This window comes from Petaurus breviceps, unplaced genomic scaffold, assembly GCF_028583685.1.
Source record: "Petaurus breviceps papuanus isolate PSGF00001 unplaced genomic scaffold, PetGlider_PUasm1.0 90730, whole genome shotgun sequence".
Classification (NCBI taxonomy): domain Eukaryota; kingdom Metazoa; phylum Chordata; class Mammalia; order Diprotodontia; family Petauridae; genus Petaurus; species Petaurus breviceps.
Genome location: NW_027187324.1, coordinates 4,897,707 through 4,918,434, shown reverse-complemented (window position 1 = coordinate 4,918,434; position 20,728 = coordinate 4,897,707). Strand labels below are relative to the sequence as shown.

General features: G+C 35.4%; 1 protein-coding gene across 2 annotated transcripts in view; it reads left to right on the top strand.

The window, feature by feature from the left end:
- The first annotated feature begins 1,385 nt into the window (after nucleotides 1–1,385).
- KLHL1 (kelch like family member 1) overlaps nucleotides 1,386–20,728 on the top strand; it is a 542,636-nt gene continuing 523,293 nt past the window's right edge. For both annotated transcript variants that reach the window (XM_069066773.1, XM_069066772.1), the window contains exon 1: nucleotides 1,386–2,323. In XM_069066773.1, the coding sequence (XP_068922874.1) occupies nucleotides 1,827–2,323 (497 nt within the window). In that variant the 5' untranslated portion in view covers nucleotides 1,386–1,826. The remainder of the gene's footprint in view (nucleotides 2,324–20,728) is intronic.

Below are 20,728 nucleotides of genomic sequence, written 5' to 3'. Positions count from 1 at the left end.
TTGCACTGGCCTTAACCAAGGCCCTAGCCAAGGATCAACAGGAGAGGATTCTGTTAGCACAGTAAAACGAAATGCAAAGCTGGCAACAGTAGTAATATCTAGAAAGGAGTTCCCATTCCCAATATTTTTATGAAGAAAAGCACATTCATCCTTCCCCAAACTCTGATCAGCAAGGTAACTGAATACCGATTTTTGCTGCCTAACAAGCATCCCATAATTTTTTTTCAGATGCTTTTTTTTCCATTGAAAATGAATACTTTTCATTATACTTTTGCCATTTTCTTCCATTTAATTTTCCCCAGGGAAAAAAAAAAAAAAAGATTTCATTCTGTGCCTAGATCCCAAATGCACTGTTTTTCGAAACTCCTCCCATGTGGGCAGCTGTCCATCAGCCAATTTCTGTGTTGTGACTTCACCTCCCTAGGGTCCTGCGCTGTCTGTGTGCATTAATGGCAGGATCAGAAGGTAGGAGCCAGGCGGGTGGCATCGCTCTCTTCTGACACTCAGCGCCTTTCAGTCTGGCATTTATTCTTATTGCCCGAAAACTAAGGCAAGAAGCTAATGAGTACCGCTCTCTAGATACTGTAAGTCATTAACCTGCAACCTGCACACTGATCCCAGTCTATTAAGTTCAGGCTGCTAAGATTCATGCTTTGGTGGGTCCCTGATGCCAAAGCATAATACCTCTGTTTGTTTTACTTTTATTGCCCTGGTAGCAATGTCGTTAAGGAAGGGGGAAAGAATACAGAGAGTGACAGGACCCACACCAGGGGACAATCAGACCTGCAGACTTACTTGCATAAAGAAGATTGAAGCCTTCCCTCCCTCCCTCTGCCTTTCTGTATAGGCCCCAGTGCACATCTGCGTCACTTACGGGGGAGGGGGAGACTCAGAGGCAGATAGAAAATTGTACTGTGAGGACCTTAGAAGCTTCATAAGCACCCCCCCCCCTTTCTTTATCTTTTTTTTTCTCTTTCTCTAATTGGGAAGGGGGTTGGCGCAAAGGAAGCTGACTATATAGACCTGCCCTTCTCTCTTGCTAGCCATCTCTTGCCTAGCACAGATAACCTGCAAGCATGGGACTCCCCTGAGAGCCAACGGAGGAAGAACTGGCGCACTTATGGCGGGGGGGGCAGAGCGCTCAGGCGACTTTTCCGCTCGCTCTCGGCGCTCTCTCAGGCTCTGAACACGCCGGCACTGACTGAGAGAACAACTGGAGTCCCCACCGGTTTAGAAACAGGCGGCCGATCCGCGTCCGAGCTCCTGCTCTGTTGCTCCAGTGTCTTTGATTAGGGGTTATCTCGCTGCTGTCCGCTGCCAGCCTGCGCCTCCAGCTGTGCGTGCGGGTGCGCGCACAGACCTCCCTCTCCCTCTTGGCTCTCTGAGCGCATCTCTCCCTGATCCTCCGTTCCCCAATTCTCTTACACCCCCTTGCCCCCCTTCCCTCTCCTCGCTCGAACCTCACGGGTCTGTGCTAGGGATTCCTGAAATCTCTCTTCTCCTCTCTCCACACCGGGGCTTCTGTCTAGATCCCCAGCTCAAACAGGCTTGAGGGTCCTCTCCCGGAAGAAACAGCTGTAGAACCGCGGTCCTGCGGTGCGCGGTCCTTTCGGCAGGCGGCGGCTCATAGGCAGTGGCTGGACACTCAACCAGGCAGTGGCATTCATTCACTCGCGGTCCGTGTCCCGAGGGGAGCGTGGAGGAACAGACTCTCTACTTCCCCTTGCCTTCTTTTACCCTATACCGCCCAGACTCTCGCCCTTACCTATCCTTTCTTGCCTTGGCTACGGTCGGTTCTCTCCACTTCTCTCCTCCCTCTGGAAAGCATGTCAGGCTCTGGGAGGAAAGACTTTGATGTGAAACACATCTTGAGACTCCGCTGGAAACTCTTCAGCCACCCTTCCTCTTCTCCAGGCGGGCCGGCGGGGGGCAGCTGTCTCCAACAGGACAGCAGTGGGAGCTTTGAGCACTGGGGGCCAAGCCAGAGCCGTCTGCTGAAAAGCCAGGAAAGAGGCAGCGGGGGCACCTTCTGGAAAAAGCCATCCTCTTCGTCGTCCTCTTCTTCCTCCTCCTCCTCCTCCTCCTCTTCCTCCAACCCGCTCAATGGCACCCCGGCCCCCGCTGCCACCAGACTACATCAAGGATTACCTGGTCAGAGTCAGCAGCATCCTCCCCGGACAGTCTTCTATGTGGAATCCCTGGAGGAAGAGGTGGTGCCAGGCATGGAGTTTACTGGAGAACATGAAAAGACCTTGGTCCTTCAAGAGATGAAAGTTGAGTCTGTGGACTCCGATCAGGCAACAGGTGAAGGATGTGGACACAGGTACAGTAACTTCCTTGGGGCAACCAGAACATCCTCAAGTTTCCCTAACAACAGCAGGGTGTCTTCAGTTTTTGTCTGTTTGTTTTCCACATTTAATCAGGGGCCTAAACTTTCCAGATAATGACCTTTGGCTCAGAATTTTTTAGGCTTCATCTTGTCACTCAATTGTATTGTTATTAAATGTCTTGTTGTAAGTGGTCTTTGTTGATGCCTGTTCTTTTGTCAGATATTTTAGTTATTAATTTGGCAAACAATATACTCTTCAGGTGTAAGGTTCCTAGGCTTGTGCTAGGTTTTTTACGACTTTGATTTAGGTTACCACTGGTTGTCTCAGATTCAGGAACATCTGCCTCTGGTGCTGTGCAAATGTTGGAGCAAAATTAAACTCATTGAATACTACTGTCCAATGGTATTAATTTGTTATCTGGAATTTCTGTGTCTTGATTTGTGACTCAATGTTTGAGAGGGAAGAGAGGGTAAACAGGGAGAGGGTATTAGCAGGCATATATTTCTACAAGAGAATTGAAACTGGAAAGAACTACAATGAGATAATATTGGTAAATATGTTACTAAATAGGAAAGACATCAGAGAAAGTAGTGTCGATACTGATGTGCCTTTACAAGGTGACAGATTTCTCCTTTGGTCATTAATGGACACACTTGGAGTTGGAAATAAGAGGTTTTATTTGATAGATAATTGCCAATATTAGCACCTAACATGAAATTTATGGGCAAAGGAAATGAGGAAAAATGCATCTGCCATGAAAATTTTCCCTTTATTTCTTAATTACTCTTAAAACCAAACTTTTGATATTATGTCATTGACCTCAGAGAGCAACTCCTTTTAAATATATTTATAGTTGTATTATTGTTATACTCAATTTCCAAATCACTTTATCCTTACCCCTTTCCCTTTCTGTTCAAAGTTATCCCTGAATCCTGATGCTAGCTAAGTCTAAGACAATCTTCAGTTGTCATGAATATTGATCTGGAGTCTGAGAAATATGCATGTTTAGTTGCTAACCAAGTACTAAGTCACAAGCTAGAAGACTTAGTCCTTAATGCTTCATAGAGCTTCTTCTCTTGCAAGTTGAACTATAGAGAAATCAGCTTCTGGTATTTGTTTTCTTACTGGAGAAATAAGAATGCTAAGAGTTCATAAAGAAATCAGTGAGAGCAATGATAACTTTTTTTTTTACATTAACATTGTAGTTTGATGCTTTTTATCAAGTCAATAGACCTGAAACATAAATATAGCATTAAATATGTCATCATGTTTTTATCTTTTTTGCCAGAGTCATTGCAGTAGTTTCTCTCTTGCAAGATCTTCTAAGTCATGCATACTTGAAATATATGGATATTATGCAAATATTTCCCATTATATATTTTTCATTTAACCAAGGGTTAAGGTACATTATTCCATATAAATATAAAGTATACATCTTGCCATATAAATTTTGAATCATCTAGTAAAAGCAAGAAGGAGAATATTTTCCCCCTTAAAATCATACTAAGTTATCACTAACTTCTCCAAGTTGTATCCTCCAGTTTTCCTTGAGGGTAAACTTTTAAAATCCAAAATTAGACAATATTATAATTAATATCAATATAATTTTAGAAATCAATTTTAAAAGTTTCTAGAAAGTGCTCAGTATTAATTTTGCATTTTCTTTGGTTAAATATGTTTTCCCCTTTTTTATTAATAAAAATATTTTTTGCATTGAGAAATCATATAGATACTTTTGACACTTTATTTCAATAGTCTAGAATGTAATATTGTTTAAAAAGAAATATTGGGCTAAATATGTTTTGTTGTGCATGCCCTATAAGAATCGAATATCTCAGGAAAACTTAAGTCTGGTAGAAGATTCTTTACATTTTTTAGCTTTTCTTGTGCCATGAATTTCTTTGACAATTTGGTGAAGCCCAATAGACCCCTTCTCAGAATAATGATTGTTATTTGCATTCATAATTGAAGGAAATACAAAATTTCAATTGGAGGTTAATGATAATAAAGATATATTTTTTCACATCCATGTTCATGGATCCCCTGAAATCTCTTTAAGGACCCCTGTGGGGATTGAGGATGACCCCAGGCTAAGAATTTCTGCTTGAGAGTAAATAAAATTAGCACATAAATCTAAATAAATTTACTTAATCCACTAGGTTGAAGGCTTTAAAGTTTGGGGGAAAATAACATAGGTCTCTTTTTCTAGCAACTACATCAATAAAAATGTATATACTTGATTTGGAGATAACCTTTATTATTGTTTTATAAACCTGAGAATTTTAGAGCAAATATGGAGAACATGAATTAAGGAAGAACAGATAAATAATGGGAATGTAAGTGAATTAACTATACTATAACAAAGTTTTTTTGGGATGAATCCTGTAAAATACAAAAGTTTCCAGATATGAGGTTAGCTGCTTTACTGATCTTTATCAGAAACACCACTGGGTTACATGCCCTCTGGAAAGAAAAATAAAATTCTTACTAGACAGATACTTTTATCATTAGGATCTTGGGAGTCCTATGAGATGCTAGATAATGAGAAACCTTGAAGTTTTGGTTTTTTTCCATTGCTGGCTGAGTTTAATTGGAGCACACATATGTATGTGTGTATGTGTGTATGTGTGTATATGTGCATGTGTGTATACACACATGATAAATCTGACTTCCTCACTAGACTAAGCACTTACTAGTGATTGCATCTGATGGATTTTGTATGTTCTTAAGCTTTCATAGTGCATTGGCTCTTTGTTCATGATTAATTGCATCCTCAGAACAAAAAATTAGTAATTAATCACTATTAATATATATTGTTTCAGCTTATGTGCATGTTAATTATTTAAAATGGTGTTCATTTGTCTAGGAACACAAAGAATGCTTTTCCAAAGATGACTGAAGAGTCTTCCAAAAATTATGAATTTGAAGGTTAAGAACTTTAAGAGTATAACAAGGAATTGTCAACATTTTCTCAGTTTTGTGGAAATGTAATAAGTTTTTGTGTCTGATTTGTGCTGCAGAGTATTCAATGAAACATAATTTTTATAAGTATTCATTATAGTAAAGGGACTATAGAGTCAACATCATTTTTATGATGTATATAAGAATTTTTCACATTTAAATTTACAATTATTATTTAGCATTTTTACTTTGTGCAATACAATTACTGAGATAAAATAAATTATGGTTTTCAACTGTGGATCAGTAAACATTCTGAAGCAACATTTCTTCTTTAATTCACTTGCTTATGAATGGTTTTATTTATGAGGAGCCTGTCTAGTTGAGTCTTTTAGTAGAAGTACAGTTGGGATTTCTACTTTAGGGTCCCATCCAGATGAAGATAGGACCTTAAGTGGAAATATATTATGAAAGAGTTGGGAGGAGTCCTAGGACTTACCTCCCACATCCAATCTTTATTGCCAAGCCACTATTTGTCATAGCCTATCAGTTCATGTCCTATATAATTTTATATCTTGATTTATTTCTGTCTTAGAAAGTGTATAACTTCAAGCCATTGGCACATCACCACCATATCCTTGCCTTTTTTAAACTTTGATCATCACATTTCTTTACTTATGTCATGAGGTTTCAAATGGTATAATATGAGACCTGAACTTGTAGCACTTTCATACTACCCTGCAAAATAGTTACTTTCTTTGGCTGCAGCCTAAAATAAAAGTTAGCATACTTTGGCAATCATTCAGAATCTGTGATCTCTATAGATCTATGAGTTGTATTAGTTCAAGACCTAAAGGAAATGTTTATGTATGTATGTGTATTCATACAAAACATATATGTGTGTACATATGCATGCATATATTCACATGTATTCATACACACATATTATAAACACACACACACATACATATATATATATATATATATCTTCAAAATATTCTAATTGGTTATAAAGCTTGGCTACCTAGATTTCTATAATTCAGTCTAAAGTTGTATTGAAATAACAGAAATGAAGTAAGAGTAAAGTGATAGTTTATATATGTGTGTGTGCTAGAAATAGGAACACTACAGAAATTATAAAGTTAAAAAAGGACTTGCAAGGACTAAACAAAATTTAGGGTTCATAATTTACAAATGTGTAGTATTAAAAATAATCAGAGTGCTGGAATGACTAAATATGATCATAAATGTTAGACTTTTGAGTTATTTCTCATTGTCTCATCTATGGAAATCCCTTTGCTAATACATAATCTTTGTTCATGGGCACCATAGCTAGATATCAAAGTTCAGAGAAAAAAGATCATGAAGATCAAAATAAAATCATAAAGAATATTAAAAAATAAGACCTATGAAAAAAGGTCAAATTCCGTGTTCTTATTCATTTTACACAAGAAATCATAAGGATGATTTAATATATATTGGTGTCAAAAAACACAAGGTCATATAGAAGGTAGATATTAACTCTTTTCTTTATTCATTAAGGATAAAATCAAATTAGGTTACCTTGTATTTTGACTTTAAGGGAATAAGCCTCCTTTTTTCTTGGTGGAAATTGTCTATTATTTGTGTCATGTTATTAAAGTATTTTGATATTTTGAAAGTGCAATGCTAATAGTTTGTAAGACCATTAATAGAAGGTTGTATTTGTGCTGTTTAAGAATGTTCAAGAGTCATAATTTCTGTGTAATTTAATAATTTTATTAATAATGCCTACATTTGGCCATCTCCCTCTTAGACCAAAGACAATAATGGCAGCAGGCAAGTAGTTTATATGTAGAGTATGTATTCCTGAGTGTAGAAATCAACTTTGATTGGTTAGCAGTTAATGAGAGAATGATTATTACAATGAGGGACTGAACCTAAACTTTGATTATGCCATTTACTCCTTAAATCTCTCCTAGACTTGGGCAATCTATTAAAAAAAATTATCCCCACCCAAACCTGAGTGGAACAGGAGTGCCCCCACCTGAGTGAGATCTGGATAGAGAAACTTAGCTTAACCTTCAGAGAGTGAGGTCTTGAAATAAGGACAAAAAAAAGTGGGAAAGCTGAATTTCTCCAAATCATTGGTTATTAATTATTTTTCACATATTTAAAGGAATAATTTTTATCTTCCTGTGAACAAAGTTTTTCTGTTATTTCTGTAATCTATTTTGTTTTTTTAAGGCTCTAATTATAATATTCTGGAATACTACACCTCAAAGGAGCACCTTGTCTAGGCTTGATGAGTCAAAAAAGAGAATCTGAACAGATTCCAAAAAAAGACACTCGCTATCAAGGATATAAGACTTTTGATAAAGACAGGGCCCTGATCTTAGCTTAACTAAAGGCTCTATGATTTTGGTCAGTATGAAAATCTTCCTCTATGAACACAGATCATACCTCATCTGTGAGTCAAGAGCTAAGCCCTAGGGAATCATTTGAGTCACAAAGAAAGTTTAAGGCACTTGTCTAAGGACACACTACTGATTAGTTTCAGAGGAAAGATCACAATCCAGATCTTCCTGATCTAAGCCAGGCTCACCATCCACTATGCCATCACTAGTTTTACAGCAATTGCTTAGGAGCATGGTTTAAGAGGCAGTAACTATGAAGTCACAGCAAGATGATCTATATTCCAAGAATCAATCTTTGGGGTGAGGAAAGTGTCATTGCTCTACATCATATTTCAGAGAGCTCGTATAAGGATCACAAGAACTATAGATTGGATATATTTCACAACCCTGGGTCATAAATAAGAAATCTGGGGAGCAAAGATCAAAAGGTAAAACTGAGATGCAGACTCTGAGAATAACTGTGATTCAACCAGAAATGAAAGTTGGGTCAACTCCACTTAGAGTAAAAAGGTAGAATATCTTTGTATAACATCCATTCTAGCTTGAACTGAGGATAAGCTTTAATCTTTGCCAGTCAAGCTAATCATTGTATCAACATTAGTTCGAAGAGAGGTCAGAAATTTTACCCTATAAACTAATTCATGTCTATGTTCTTCAGTCTTTTCTGTCTTTTCACTTAGTTTCTTTGGGAGGAAAAATGTCTATGTGTTTTGACTAAACTAAGCAAGGAAACAAGGGGATTTTTCCCATGTTTTAACATTATAGATCTAGAACTGACTGGCACTTAAGAGTCTGGTCAAACATCCTCTTTTTCTGGATGTGAACCAGAGGAAGAGAGATGTTATGTGGCTTACTTACAGTAACAGGGCCAGTATTTGAACTCAAGTCCCAGAATGCCAAGTTCAGTGAGATTTCTATTATACCAAGCTGCATCATGTTTTGATGAGCTATAAATGTGACCTGAATACTAGGGGAAAGATAAATGAATTAGTTGAGAACCAGGAGAAAAAAAATAGTTTGGGTAGAGAAGAGGGAGGAAATTGAGAATGGTTTACCAAAAATATGGACTTTGGTTCCTTCCCATCTGCCTATTCCCAAAAAATAGCACAAAGAGAAGCACGAAGGAAACAAGTACTTGTATAGCACCTAGTATGTGGCAGGCATTGTGCTTTGCAAATATCTCATTTGCACAACTCATTTATTTTTCACAACTTCCTGGTAGTTAATATGATAGATTTTTGAATGAGTTATTATAAGAGGTTGTAGTGCATTTCCTTTTCAGAATTCTTTTAAAATATGATATATATATATATATATATTATACATATGATCATTATTTGGTAGCTTCCCAAAAGAAGGATGTTGGACTAGGAGGCTGCTATATGCTTTAGGACTTTCAAGCACTAAGATCTGGATAATATTAAAACCCCAATACAGATTATGTTACATCCTTGAGGTTAAAAAAGTATCACTGGAGCTCAGTGACTAAGACAATGACATGTTCAGCCCTATACTTCAGAAGAATCATGTCAACTAAGTAGAGGAAGTATTGCAATGGGGAGAGATTTGAGGCAGGAAGATCAATTGCAGTGCTCTTTTAATAGTCCAAGGAAGAGATAATGATGTCTTGAACTAGGGTTGTGACTACATGAATGGAGAGATGTTGTGAAGATGGAAATGAAAAGATATTCCGACGAATTGTAAAGTAGGGTGAAACCCCACAAGATATGGAGTAAATAAGTTTACTTTAAATTAAAGGACAATACTAAGATGTGAACCTGAATGACTGTAAGGATGATAATGTTTTTCACTGCAACAGGAAAGTTTTAAGTAGAAGAGGATTCTGGGCAATAATGAGTTCAATTTGGAGTATTTTGAATTTAAAATGTCTAAAGGACATCAAGTTCAAGATGTTCAAAAGAAATTGGTGATGCATGACTGTCACTCAGTAAACAAGATAAGTCTGGATATATAGATCTTAGCATTACCCAAGGTAGGGAAGAGGTTTGACACTGTCTAAACTTTGCCAACATTTCAAAAAGGATAAGAACTGGAAAAAAAATTAGATTTGACAGATCATTTTTAACTTTGGAGAAGACAACTTTAGTTGAATTATGAGATTGGAAATCAGATCACAGAGGGTTTAGAAGACTATGGGAAGAAAAATGAAAAGAGATCAATACTTATCCAAGGCTGCTGATCCTTTGCCACTCTTGTCCATGTACCCCCATTGTTTTGACACATAGTGTTGAGTCAGTCTCTGCTTGCGTTGCTCACTTTTTCCTGGGGCCCTCTTCATTTTTCTATCCCTTGATGGAATTGATGTATTATTATAAAATATAAAAAAAGCAAATAAAAATGAGCATTTTAGTCATCTGAAGGTAATACTATTTGAAATAACATTTTCATGTAACATTTTAAGAAATTTCATAACTAAGGCAAACAATGATGTGAAATAGATAATGGAGGTCCAGTATCATGGGGTTGGATATCTGTGATATCAATGCAGATTGTTAAATAAATTTAAAGATCATCAATTTCCTCAAAAGAAATTGGTTCTTAGTCAAGAGAGGATTCATTTTTTTCCTCAAATTCGAACTTGTGTTTCTACAAATTTCATGATTGTAGCAACAATGTATTAGATTAAATTTTGCTGCTCTCAGCCAAAGGTTGTGTAGCAAGATTTAAAGTCTATGGAACAGGTACATTGACAACTTCAGAATAAGTTACAGATGCAAAATGAGTTTCTAAATTTGCAAATATGTAACTTTCAAAGACAGTTTTATATAAGGAATCTGACTGCTATATCACCATATAGATTACTGTAGCATATGTAACAAGAAAAATAGAACTGTTTTTTTAAGTCAAAATGAACCTCTAGAAGCTATGTATCTGTGCCAGCTTAGTAGTTTGCCTTTTAAAAGATAATTAGGGAATTTCTGGCGTGGATATAGGTTTTTAGGGCAGACAGAAAAAGTAACGTGATCCTTCTACTGAGAGCCCTTAAAAATTCAGAGTAATTCAATAATGTGTACCTTGTGTCATGACAGTGTGCATAGTATAGAATTAGATTAACTAAGAAGATTGGGCCCTATTTTAAAAATGATATATGTCCTCAAAATGAAATAGAGGTAGCCCATGTTAGTTATACACTGAGACCCAGTCTTTAAAGTTCTGCAGCTGACTAGAATACAGTGTTAATAATTCGTCAGTTTCCAGGGGAAATCTAACTTGTTGAATTGATTTTGTCTATTTGCAAACAATTTCTAATTAAGGAGAAGGGATTATGTCTATATCAGTGATGTGTGTATACTAAAGTAGAAATGAAATTCATTTTATTGTTAATTATTAATTATTTATTGCTTATTATTTGAATGACTCAATACATGTCAGAGGCAGCCCTTGAACCTAGGTTTTCCTGACTCCAAGGATTTTTTTTCCTAAGCTATCTTCAATAGTACCTAATTGCCTTTGAGGGAGGGCATATATCAGATCTGTTTTGTAGAGTCCTTTGTTTTATGATCTCTAGGTCACTTCTACTCATCCTCAGAGTTAAGAAAAACTTGGGCTGCTGCTTTGCTTTGAAACAACTTTAGAGAATAGTCAGGAAGATGATTATGAAAAAATTTTCAATTTGGCTTTTTTCTTTATGTTGATTGCTGGTCTTTGCAATTTCAGTATATCTTTCTAAGATAATACTTTTTTTAAAATAAATTACTAAATGGGTAAATTTATATTGCTGGTCAATCAACTCTATTTATAGACCATTGAATATTCCTCAGTGTGTTTCCAAAAAGCCATCACTTTATTTTAAGATAATTAATATTTTATGATTCCTTTTTGCACTAGTCACTGATTTTTCATTGTAGTCTCTAAAAATCTATGAGTAGTAATAGGATCATATTGTCAGCTTAAATGAGAACAGAAATTTTGTCTGAGACAATTGATAAAGAAAAAATTCTGGGGCAGATAAACTTTTGACTCTCATTAAGATAAAAATCAAATAAATGCCCTTGATCACCCCTTATTCGATATAAATAATTTATTTCTGGCAAATGTAGTTTTTTTTTATTCTAACATCAAAAAGTTTAGGTCAGACACATTAGAAGTAATCCACCTCTATAGAATGTTTAAGATGGTAAATTGATAAGGGCAAACTAAAGTTGTAGATCTGGGAAAGGAGGACTATAAAGTTAAATGCAAGTAGAAAAAGGAAAAGAGAAATCAAAAGGAAATTCTTAGAGCATAAAACCTCAAGTATTTTGATAGATGTATTTCTAAGTTTTACCTCCATTGACTTTACTTCCAAAATCATGTATTGAAGTTTTATCAAAGAGGAATTCATTTTTGAAAAAAAAAGTTTTAAATAGAGTCATCTTGACTAGTAATGTAACCAAATTCACTCTGGCTCAGAAAAAAAAATGTTCAATGGAATCAGGATAATTTTAACATTCCAAAAAGGAAGTTAATTTTTTAATTGAAATCTATACATAAATTTATTACCTTTTATCATTATTTTATGTTCTTACTTTCTTTGAGAACCTTTCTTTTCTTAATGAAAGATAAATAAACCTGGAAAGTTTTCTTTTAATTAAATTTTGCCAAATCAATATTATTTTTAAATATACTCAAGAAATTCACAAATACATTGATAAGAATCAGAAGTGATTTGTAAATCAAATCAAGTCCCTTTAATTCATTTTACAAATCTAGATTTTCACATTTTTGGTTTCCATAAATTGGGATGCAATTACAATAACTTGAGCTAGAATTGGGTATTTTTTCCAAACCAAGAGGGTATGATGTTATTAGGAAACCACCTAATATTTAACTTAACAAATATTTGCTACTATTTAATTCTTTCTTTCTTTTTTTTTTTGGTTAGAACTATTTTGCCTGACTCCCTGACCCCTTCAATGATGCAGCTATCTATAATTTATTGTCTTAGAATTTTGACTGTGAAGTAAAATTACTTATTCATGGTCACACAGCTGGTATGTGTCAGAGGTAGAACCTGAAATCAGGTTTTCATGTCTCCCACGGTAACTTGCTCTCCATTATAGTGTTCAACTCTTAGGAAGGACCATTAAGCAATCTGAATCCTCCTGACCATTCCAAGTCTCATCATTCTCACATGCTTCAGGCTTCTGAATTATTCACTGTTTTCTAAGCTTAATATTCACTCTTCCCACTCCATGCCTTTGAGCAATCTGACAATGATGACTGTCATGAAATTACTGTTTATTTCTATTTTCCCAAACCCTCAGTTTCCTCCCTGGCATGTTTTCTCTCCTTCTTCAAACATCCTTAGAGCACCATCTTGATCTCTCCCTTTCCTCCAGTGCTATTTCATTCCTACCTATTTATATATTTATTTGCATAATATTTATCTGTATACATGTCTGATTTCTTCCCACTCCCCTTAGTAGGAATAAGGTTCTTGATGGCAAATAATGTGTTGTTTTTATCTTTAATACTAAGATACTTACATGTTATAGGCATTCAAATGTTTTCTGAATTAAGTTAAAGTTTTAGTTGAAGTTCATCGATCTCCTGGCTTCATTCTATGACCTTAGCACTTGGATTATATTCCTATAATAGAAGGTTCTTATTAGATGCTCCTTAGCCTCTTGACTACATGGAATCAAAGTGACCTGTTAAATTCTCACAGCCTCTACTTATTTAAATCTAGATAGATGTATACATATAAGTATACATAAACATATATACACATAACATATATGGATACAAATGAGTGGAAGTATGCCAATACATATGTACATATATATGTACATACATTCATACACATATACAAGCACATGAAGTGCTTGAATCTTTAGATTTACATTTGAGACCTAAGTCACTTAATCTTTCTAAATTTGTTTGTATTCTCTTCTATATACGCTTCATTCTGGATTAAATGAATTTCAATAATATCTCTGTCTCTTTGTGACCCAATTTGTTTTGTTTTATTTTGTTTTTTGGCAAGAATACTGAAGTGGTTTGCCATCTCCTTATCCAGCTCATTTTACAGATGAGGAAACTGAGGCAAACAAAATTAAGTGCCTTTCCAGGGGTCAAACAACTAGTAAGTGTCTGAGGTAGGATCCGAAGTCTTCCTGATTCCAGGAAGGCCACTTAGCTTTTGGATTGATATACATTCCCCAAAGTTGAGCTCCATTTTCCCCCTTTTTTTTGGTTGCACAGATCATTCACCATGTCTGGACTCTAAGCTTCCTTCTTATCTTTGTCCCTCCAAATCCTTGTATTTCTTTAAACTCAATAATGATGCTACTTCTTACATGTACCCTTCTCTGACCACTTCAGTCTGTTAATGGTCTTTACCTTCAATTTTTTTTATTAATTTGTTTACATTTCATATGGCCCCACTAACTTATAAGATCCTTCAGGGCAAAGCAGGTTTCATTTTTTTTAATCCCCATCCTAGTAAAATGCCTTATACAGAGAAGGGGCTAAATAATTATTTCCTGAATTAAATTGATGACAGAAAATAGAAATTAGTTCTACTTTCTATCTCCCAGGTGTCCAGTGTTTCTCATAACTGTACTTTGCTAATTCATTCAAATGGGTCACAAAGAGTTGGGCATGATGGAAATGACTGAACAGCAATTACTATTAAGTGAAAGACAATATTGATTATGGTAATGAAAACATTTACACAGTGCTTTATACAGTACATCAGGACCATCCTATCTCTTCCTAAGGTGTATACTTTGATGTCATTATTATTATTTTGAAATTATTCTAGTTACTATGGTAAAGAATCATTTTTGTTAAGAGTGACTCATTGGAAAAAGACAAGAGTGAAGAGATTCTATCTCTCCCTCTCTATCATCTATCTATCTATCTATCTATCTATCTATCTATCTATCTATCTATCTATCTATCTATCTATCTATCTATCTATCTATCTATCTATCTCCTAGTGCCATTGATTTGAATATGCTTCATTTGGATTCATCCACTAGTTAAATTTTAAGAAGAGACCAAAAAATTCCCACAAAAAAAAACCCAGACCAAATCCATCCTTATTTTTAATGCCATTATTGAACAGATTGACTTGTAGAGAAAACAACAAGAAATAAATGAAAATGTTGGTCTGTGAGGAGTTGTAAGGATGTGATTCTAAACTTTTTTTTTTTATGCAGTGAAGTAAAATATGATGATGTTTTCTCTTAGATGTCCCTATCCTTGTGATAGTTCACATCTTGCTTGACTTCCTGGAATGAGTGTAAGCCAGAAGACTAATGATACACTATTCCATAAATTTCATAAATAAATAAAAGTAGAGATGGCAGAGATTTCCAGCTGACATGAATTATGCTGAATTAGAAGAACAGGGTCAGATGGCAGAAGTTTAAAACTCACAAAAACTTATGCAACCTTTTAATGCTACAAATTATATCCACATTCCTTGTCAGGCACAATCTCCTGACATGGAACTCTTGAAATATGACATTCAACTTTATTTCTCACCAGCCACCTCTGAAAATTTGTCTTGAGTTCCTTGCTTTCTTTCTTAAATGCCTAAAAGTTAGTCAAGCTGCCTACTGGTTCTTTCTCTTATTTAATTTTTTTTTGGGGGGGGTTATATTTTAAGTTCTGAACCGCCTCTTTCCCTCCCTTCTCACCTCACACTAGGGAAGGCCACCATTTGATGCAGATGTATAAAGATATGGAAAACCATATTACATGTACTTCTATTTTACCAGTTTCCCCCCCCTGGAGGTAGATAGCATCTTCTTTCATAGTTCCCTTATAGTTGATTTGAATACATATAGTGCTCAGAGTAACAATTATTCTTCTAACAATATGATTTTTATTGTATACAATAATCTCTTGGTTTGCCTCATTTCACTTTTCATTATTTCATGCAAGTCTTTCCATGTTTTTCTAAAAACCAACCAGCTTATTATATCTTATAGTACAATAGTATTCCCTTACAATCATGTTCCACAACTTGTTTAGTCATTCCCCAATTGATGGATGTCCCTTCAATTTCCAGTTCTTTGGCACCACAAAGAGAATTGCTACAAATATTTTAGAAATGTAGTTTATTTTCATTTACCCTGGGCACCTTGAATTTGTTATATTTGAGCATGCTTCCTACCACCATATGAACTAGAATTTCCCCTTGCTGCTCCAAGAGCAGGAAGGGTTCAATCAACCCTGCAAACATCACCTTGACAAAGTTTTCATCAAACCTCACTCAGCTCTCACTCCTAGGGGCTATAATGTGTGAGTGATTATACTGTCCTTAAGATAACAGTAGAATTTTGCCAACATCTATTACAAAGAATGAAGTAATGACTTCAGTGTGAGGTAGGACTCAGTAGAGAATAACAAAAACTTCCTACAAAAAAGACTGAAAGGACTTATAAAAGTAGTGAAACTCAACCAACTGATAGATACCAACAAGTATCACAGATATCAATTGTATAATGCAAAATATGCCTAAAGCAATTAGAAATTAAAAATGCAATGCTTGATATCCTAGTGCCCAAATTCAGGTAGGAACTACATAACAAGTTTTGTGTGTGTGTGTGTGTGTGTGTGTGTTTCTCCATAATAGTTGTTCTTTGACTTGAACTAAACTAGTGTTGAGACATTTCTCACTAGTAATAAATTTAAAATATAGTTTAGTTTCCCATATGATGTTCTATTTAAAAAATTATTCTTTTTGAACAATTTATTCTTATTCCTGTCCTAGTTTTTTTTAATTTTACAGGAATTTTCTTTATGCATATAAGAAATGTATCATTTTAAATGACAACTCATAAAGAAATATTTTTACTTCACTTCATTTTTTTTATTTATAAAATGAAAAATGTTGAGGTTGTTGCAAACTCTTATCTGTTCAGTCTTCAATCGTCTTGCCATCATTGCTTCTTCATCGGTTTCATGAAGAGGTGTTGGGGAGTATCTCACCTTTAACCTTTTAAATTATTCTTCTTCTCACATTTACCCCCTGCTGGCTTTGGGAGACTCAAAAGTTGACTCTTACCAGGCAAAGCTTGGGAACCACAGAAAAGATCAATCAAGTCTAACATTGTGTGTGTGTGTGAGTGTGTGTGTATATGTGTAATAATCCTATCTCTACTCCTATTTTAGGATTAACTACTGCATTGAAGTAGTCCTGCCTCTGTTTATCTAGGAAAGCACAAATATAGACAAAGGCCACATTTTAGTAATCATTTCATCGCCTTAACATTTAGCACAGAGTTCCCTTGTTGCTTGCTGAGAGGGCCAAGGCATTCCACGGGTATGGCATGGGCAGAGGAAAAAATCTACTTCATTATTTACAGGAAGATATTCCTTTCATAGTTGGGGTAAGATCAAGTCTGGACACACAGTGCAAAATCCAGATGAAATATGTCATAAATCATAGTGTCATGGCCAAGCTTAGATTCTGAGAAGCATTGCAGTATGGTAATAAGCAGAAATGACCTAACAGAACAAGGAATACTATAGTAAGACAGTGAGTGCAGATAAATTGGGACTGAAACAGAAATGGGAGTTGATTCTCAGAATTGTTAAGTAGGGCAGTTGGTCAAGGATGCAAGAAAAAAAGACTAGAGATTAAGAACTAAGACTGACAAGTGATTAATGTGGCCAAAGGGCAATGGAGTTGAAGAAGAAATTGGGGCACTCAATGCAGAGAATGCCATCTTTTGGCAGAATTTAGAATACATTGTGGAGAAAACTGCTTCTTCCCTTATGGAGGTCATGTAATTCTGTGAGGAAGAGGACTGTCTCCAGGAACAGAAAGAGTAACCTGTCCCATATTAGTTCAGTTCTCCATCTGAAGTGACAAAATATTCAACTTTAAGCTAACAGAAAGGCTTATTGATAACTTGAGCACAATTTATGGAACACTCCACTGTACTGAAAAGATACAAGATGTATGTTTACTTCACAGAAGCAATCCTGGCTTGTTTCTAGGAACTGAAACTGTAACTGTAACTCAGATGTTAGGCTTTCTCCAGAGAAAGTCCTATTTATGATGAGCCATAGGAGTTGCAGTTATGGTTTATGGAGTTTTATACTGAAGTCGAAAAAGGGAACTATAGTCTTTTTTCCCTAATAGTATTTTTTTTTCCAATTACATGCAAAGATAGTTTTCAACAATCATTTCTGCAAAATTTTGAATTCCAATTCCCCCCCCCACCTTCTTCCATTATGCCCCCTCCCTAAGACAGCAAGCAATCTAGTATAGGTTATGTATGTACAATCATGTTAAACTTATTTCCACATTAGTGATGTTGTGAAAGAAGAATCAGACCAAAAGGGAAAAACAAGAAAGAAAAAACAAACAAAAAATGAAAATGGTATGCTTCAATCTGCATTCAGACTCCATTGTTCTTTCTCTCGATGTCATTAGCATTTTCCATCATGATTCTTTTGGAAATTTCTTGAATCATTGTACTGCTGAGAAAAGCTAAGTCTATTATAATCATTGTACAATGTTGCTGTTACCATGTACACTGTTCTCTTGGTTCTCACTTCACTCAGCATCAGTTCATGTAAGTTTTTCCATGTTTTTTTTTTTTCTGAAATCCTACTGCTCATCAATTCTTATAGAAAAATAGCATTCCATTACATTCATATGCCACAACTTGTTCAGCTGTTCCCTAATTAATGGGCATCCCCCCAATTTCCAACACTTTGATACCACAAAAAGAGCTCCTACAAATGTTTTTATACATGTGTGTCTTTTCCCTTTGTTTATGATCCCGTTGGGATACAGACTTAGCTGTAGTATTGCTGAATCAAAGGGTATGCACAGTTTCCTTGGCCTTTAGACACAGTTTCAAATTGCTCTTCAGCATGGTTGGATCAGTTCAGAACTCTACTAACAGTGCATTAGGGTCCCAATTTTCCCACATCTTCTCCAACATTTACGATTTTCTTTTTTGGTCATACTAGTCAATCTGATAGGTATAAGGTGGTACCTCAGAATAATGAATAGCGATTTAGAGCATTTTTCATATGAGTATATTTATCTGAATTTATTTATTTATTTATCTGAAAACTGACTGTTCATATCCTTTGACCATTTATCAATTGGGGAAAGACTTGTATTCTTATATATTCGACTCAATTCTCTATATATTTTAGAAATTAGCTCTTAATCAGAAACATTGACAAGAAAATTATTTCCCAGCTTTCTGCTTTCCTTCCAATCTTGGTTACATTGGTATTGTTGTATAAAAAACATTTAATTTAATGTAATAAAAATATTCATTTTTCATTTTGTAAGGTCCTCTATCTCTTGTTTGGTCATAAATTCTTCCCTTCTCCATAAATCTGAGAGGTAAACTATTTCTTGCTCTCCTAATTTGCTTATGGTATCATCTCTTATGTCTAAATCATGTACCCATTTCAACCTTATTTTGGTATAGGGGGAACTGTAGTCTCTTACAAAATCTCCCATTATAGGTTAGGAAGACCACAGGTACCATTGAATACACTGATAAAGAGCTTGCTTTATAAGGTTTCCCATAAATTTTTGTAGAATTCCTTTTCTATTAAAATATATTTATGTTTACTCACACATTCTAGCCATTACTGATCATGATTTCTCCTCCCCCTCCCCATTACCAACCATATATAGTACCAGGTATACCAAGTTACTTTGTCACTTCATGACCATATTATCTGCCTATCAGAGTGACTAATATACTCACTGCTTCTACTTCTTTATCTCCTATTAATTTCTCAATCCCTGGCAATTTGACTTCTGACTGTAGAACCTGAATGAAACCATTCTCTACATGATTATCAGCAATCACTTAAATTCAAAGACTGGTGGCAGTCTTTGAATAACATATCTTCTTTGAACTCTCTCAAATTTATTTTATATTGTCAATTATCCCCGTCCTGAATATTCTCTTCTGTCTTTGATTATGTAATAGTTTGCTCTTTTAGTATTATCCCTATATCTCGCATTGCTCTGCTGCAATCTCATTTACCTCTTGCCTCTTTTGACATAGGCAGAATTAGGGATTCTAACATGAAGGTAAAGCCCCACAGAACACACACTACAAGGCAGCATTAAACATTGACTCAAAGAAATATTTTGAGACAAATTTAGTTGATGGGGGTTGGAAGGATACGGAAGGAAGCTAAAAGGAGGGAAACCTTATAAAGAGATTTCCAGATATCCTCAGTCTTCTGAGATAGGGAGTAAAATGGTCCTGTAGATGAGAAACATTCATCACGCATGAAGGCACTGGAAAGTAGAAGGACTTTTATATACATTTGGTATATTATTTTTAAATTCTCTATTCTTGTTGTTAAGCTCAGTAGTTTTTCCATACTTGTGGTGGGAAATGACTGTCAGTGTCTTTTAAATTTAGTCACCCTAAGGCAAAGCCCCAGTTGTCAGGTACTAACAATATTCCTGAGCATAAGTATCCCTCAGGGCTCTTAACCCAGGTCCTTTCTTTTCTCTCTATATCCCCAATGAGATGAGATGATCTCATCTGCTGCAACAGGACTAAGGAACATATCTTTGGAGGTGACTGCCAGATAATTATCTCCCACTGGAATCCTGAATTTAAGGCCTTACATTATCAGGTTCTACTGGCCATCTTTTAGATGCTCTGCTGGTATGTCAAATTTAATATGCCCAAAATGAAACTCATTATCTTTCCCCTAAAGCTCCCCCTCCACAAAATTTCCTTATTTCTGTTGAGGGCATCATAGGAAAATGATATCAATACCTGGACTCAATACCTCAGTATTCATTGTACTTACCATATCATCTCTTATGTCTATAAGCATCTCTCCACTAATGAAGTTCCCATTCTAGTTCATATTTTACTCCTACTTCATCACCCTTTTCCTGGATTTCCATAACAACCTCTGAGGTGGTCTTTCTGTTTCTAATTCTTCCTTTATCCAATCCATCATTCAAATAGCTACCAAATAATTTTCTTAAGGTATAGGCATAATCACATAATTTTTAGGACCACATCTTGCCTCTAGAGGGAAATATATTATCTTTCTATCTATCATCTATCTATCCATCCATCTATCTATCTATCTATCTATCTATCTATCTATCTATCTATCTATCTA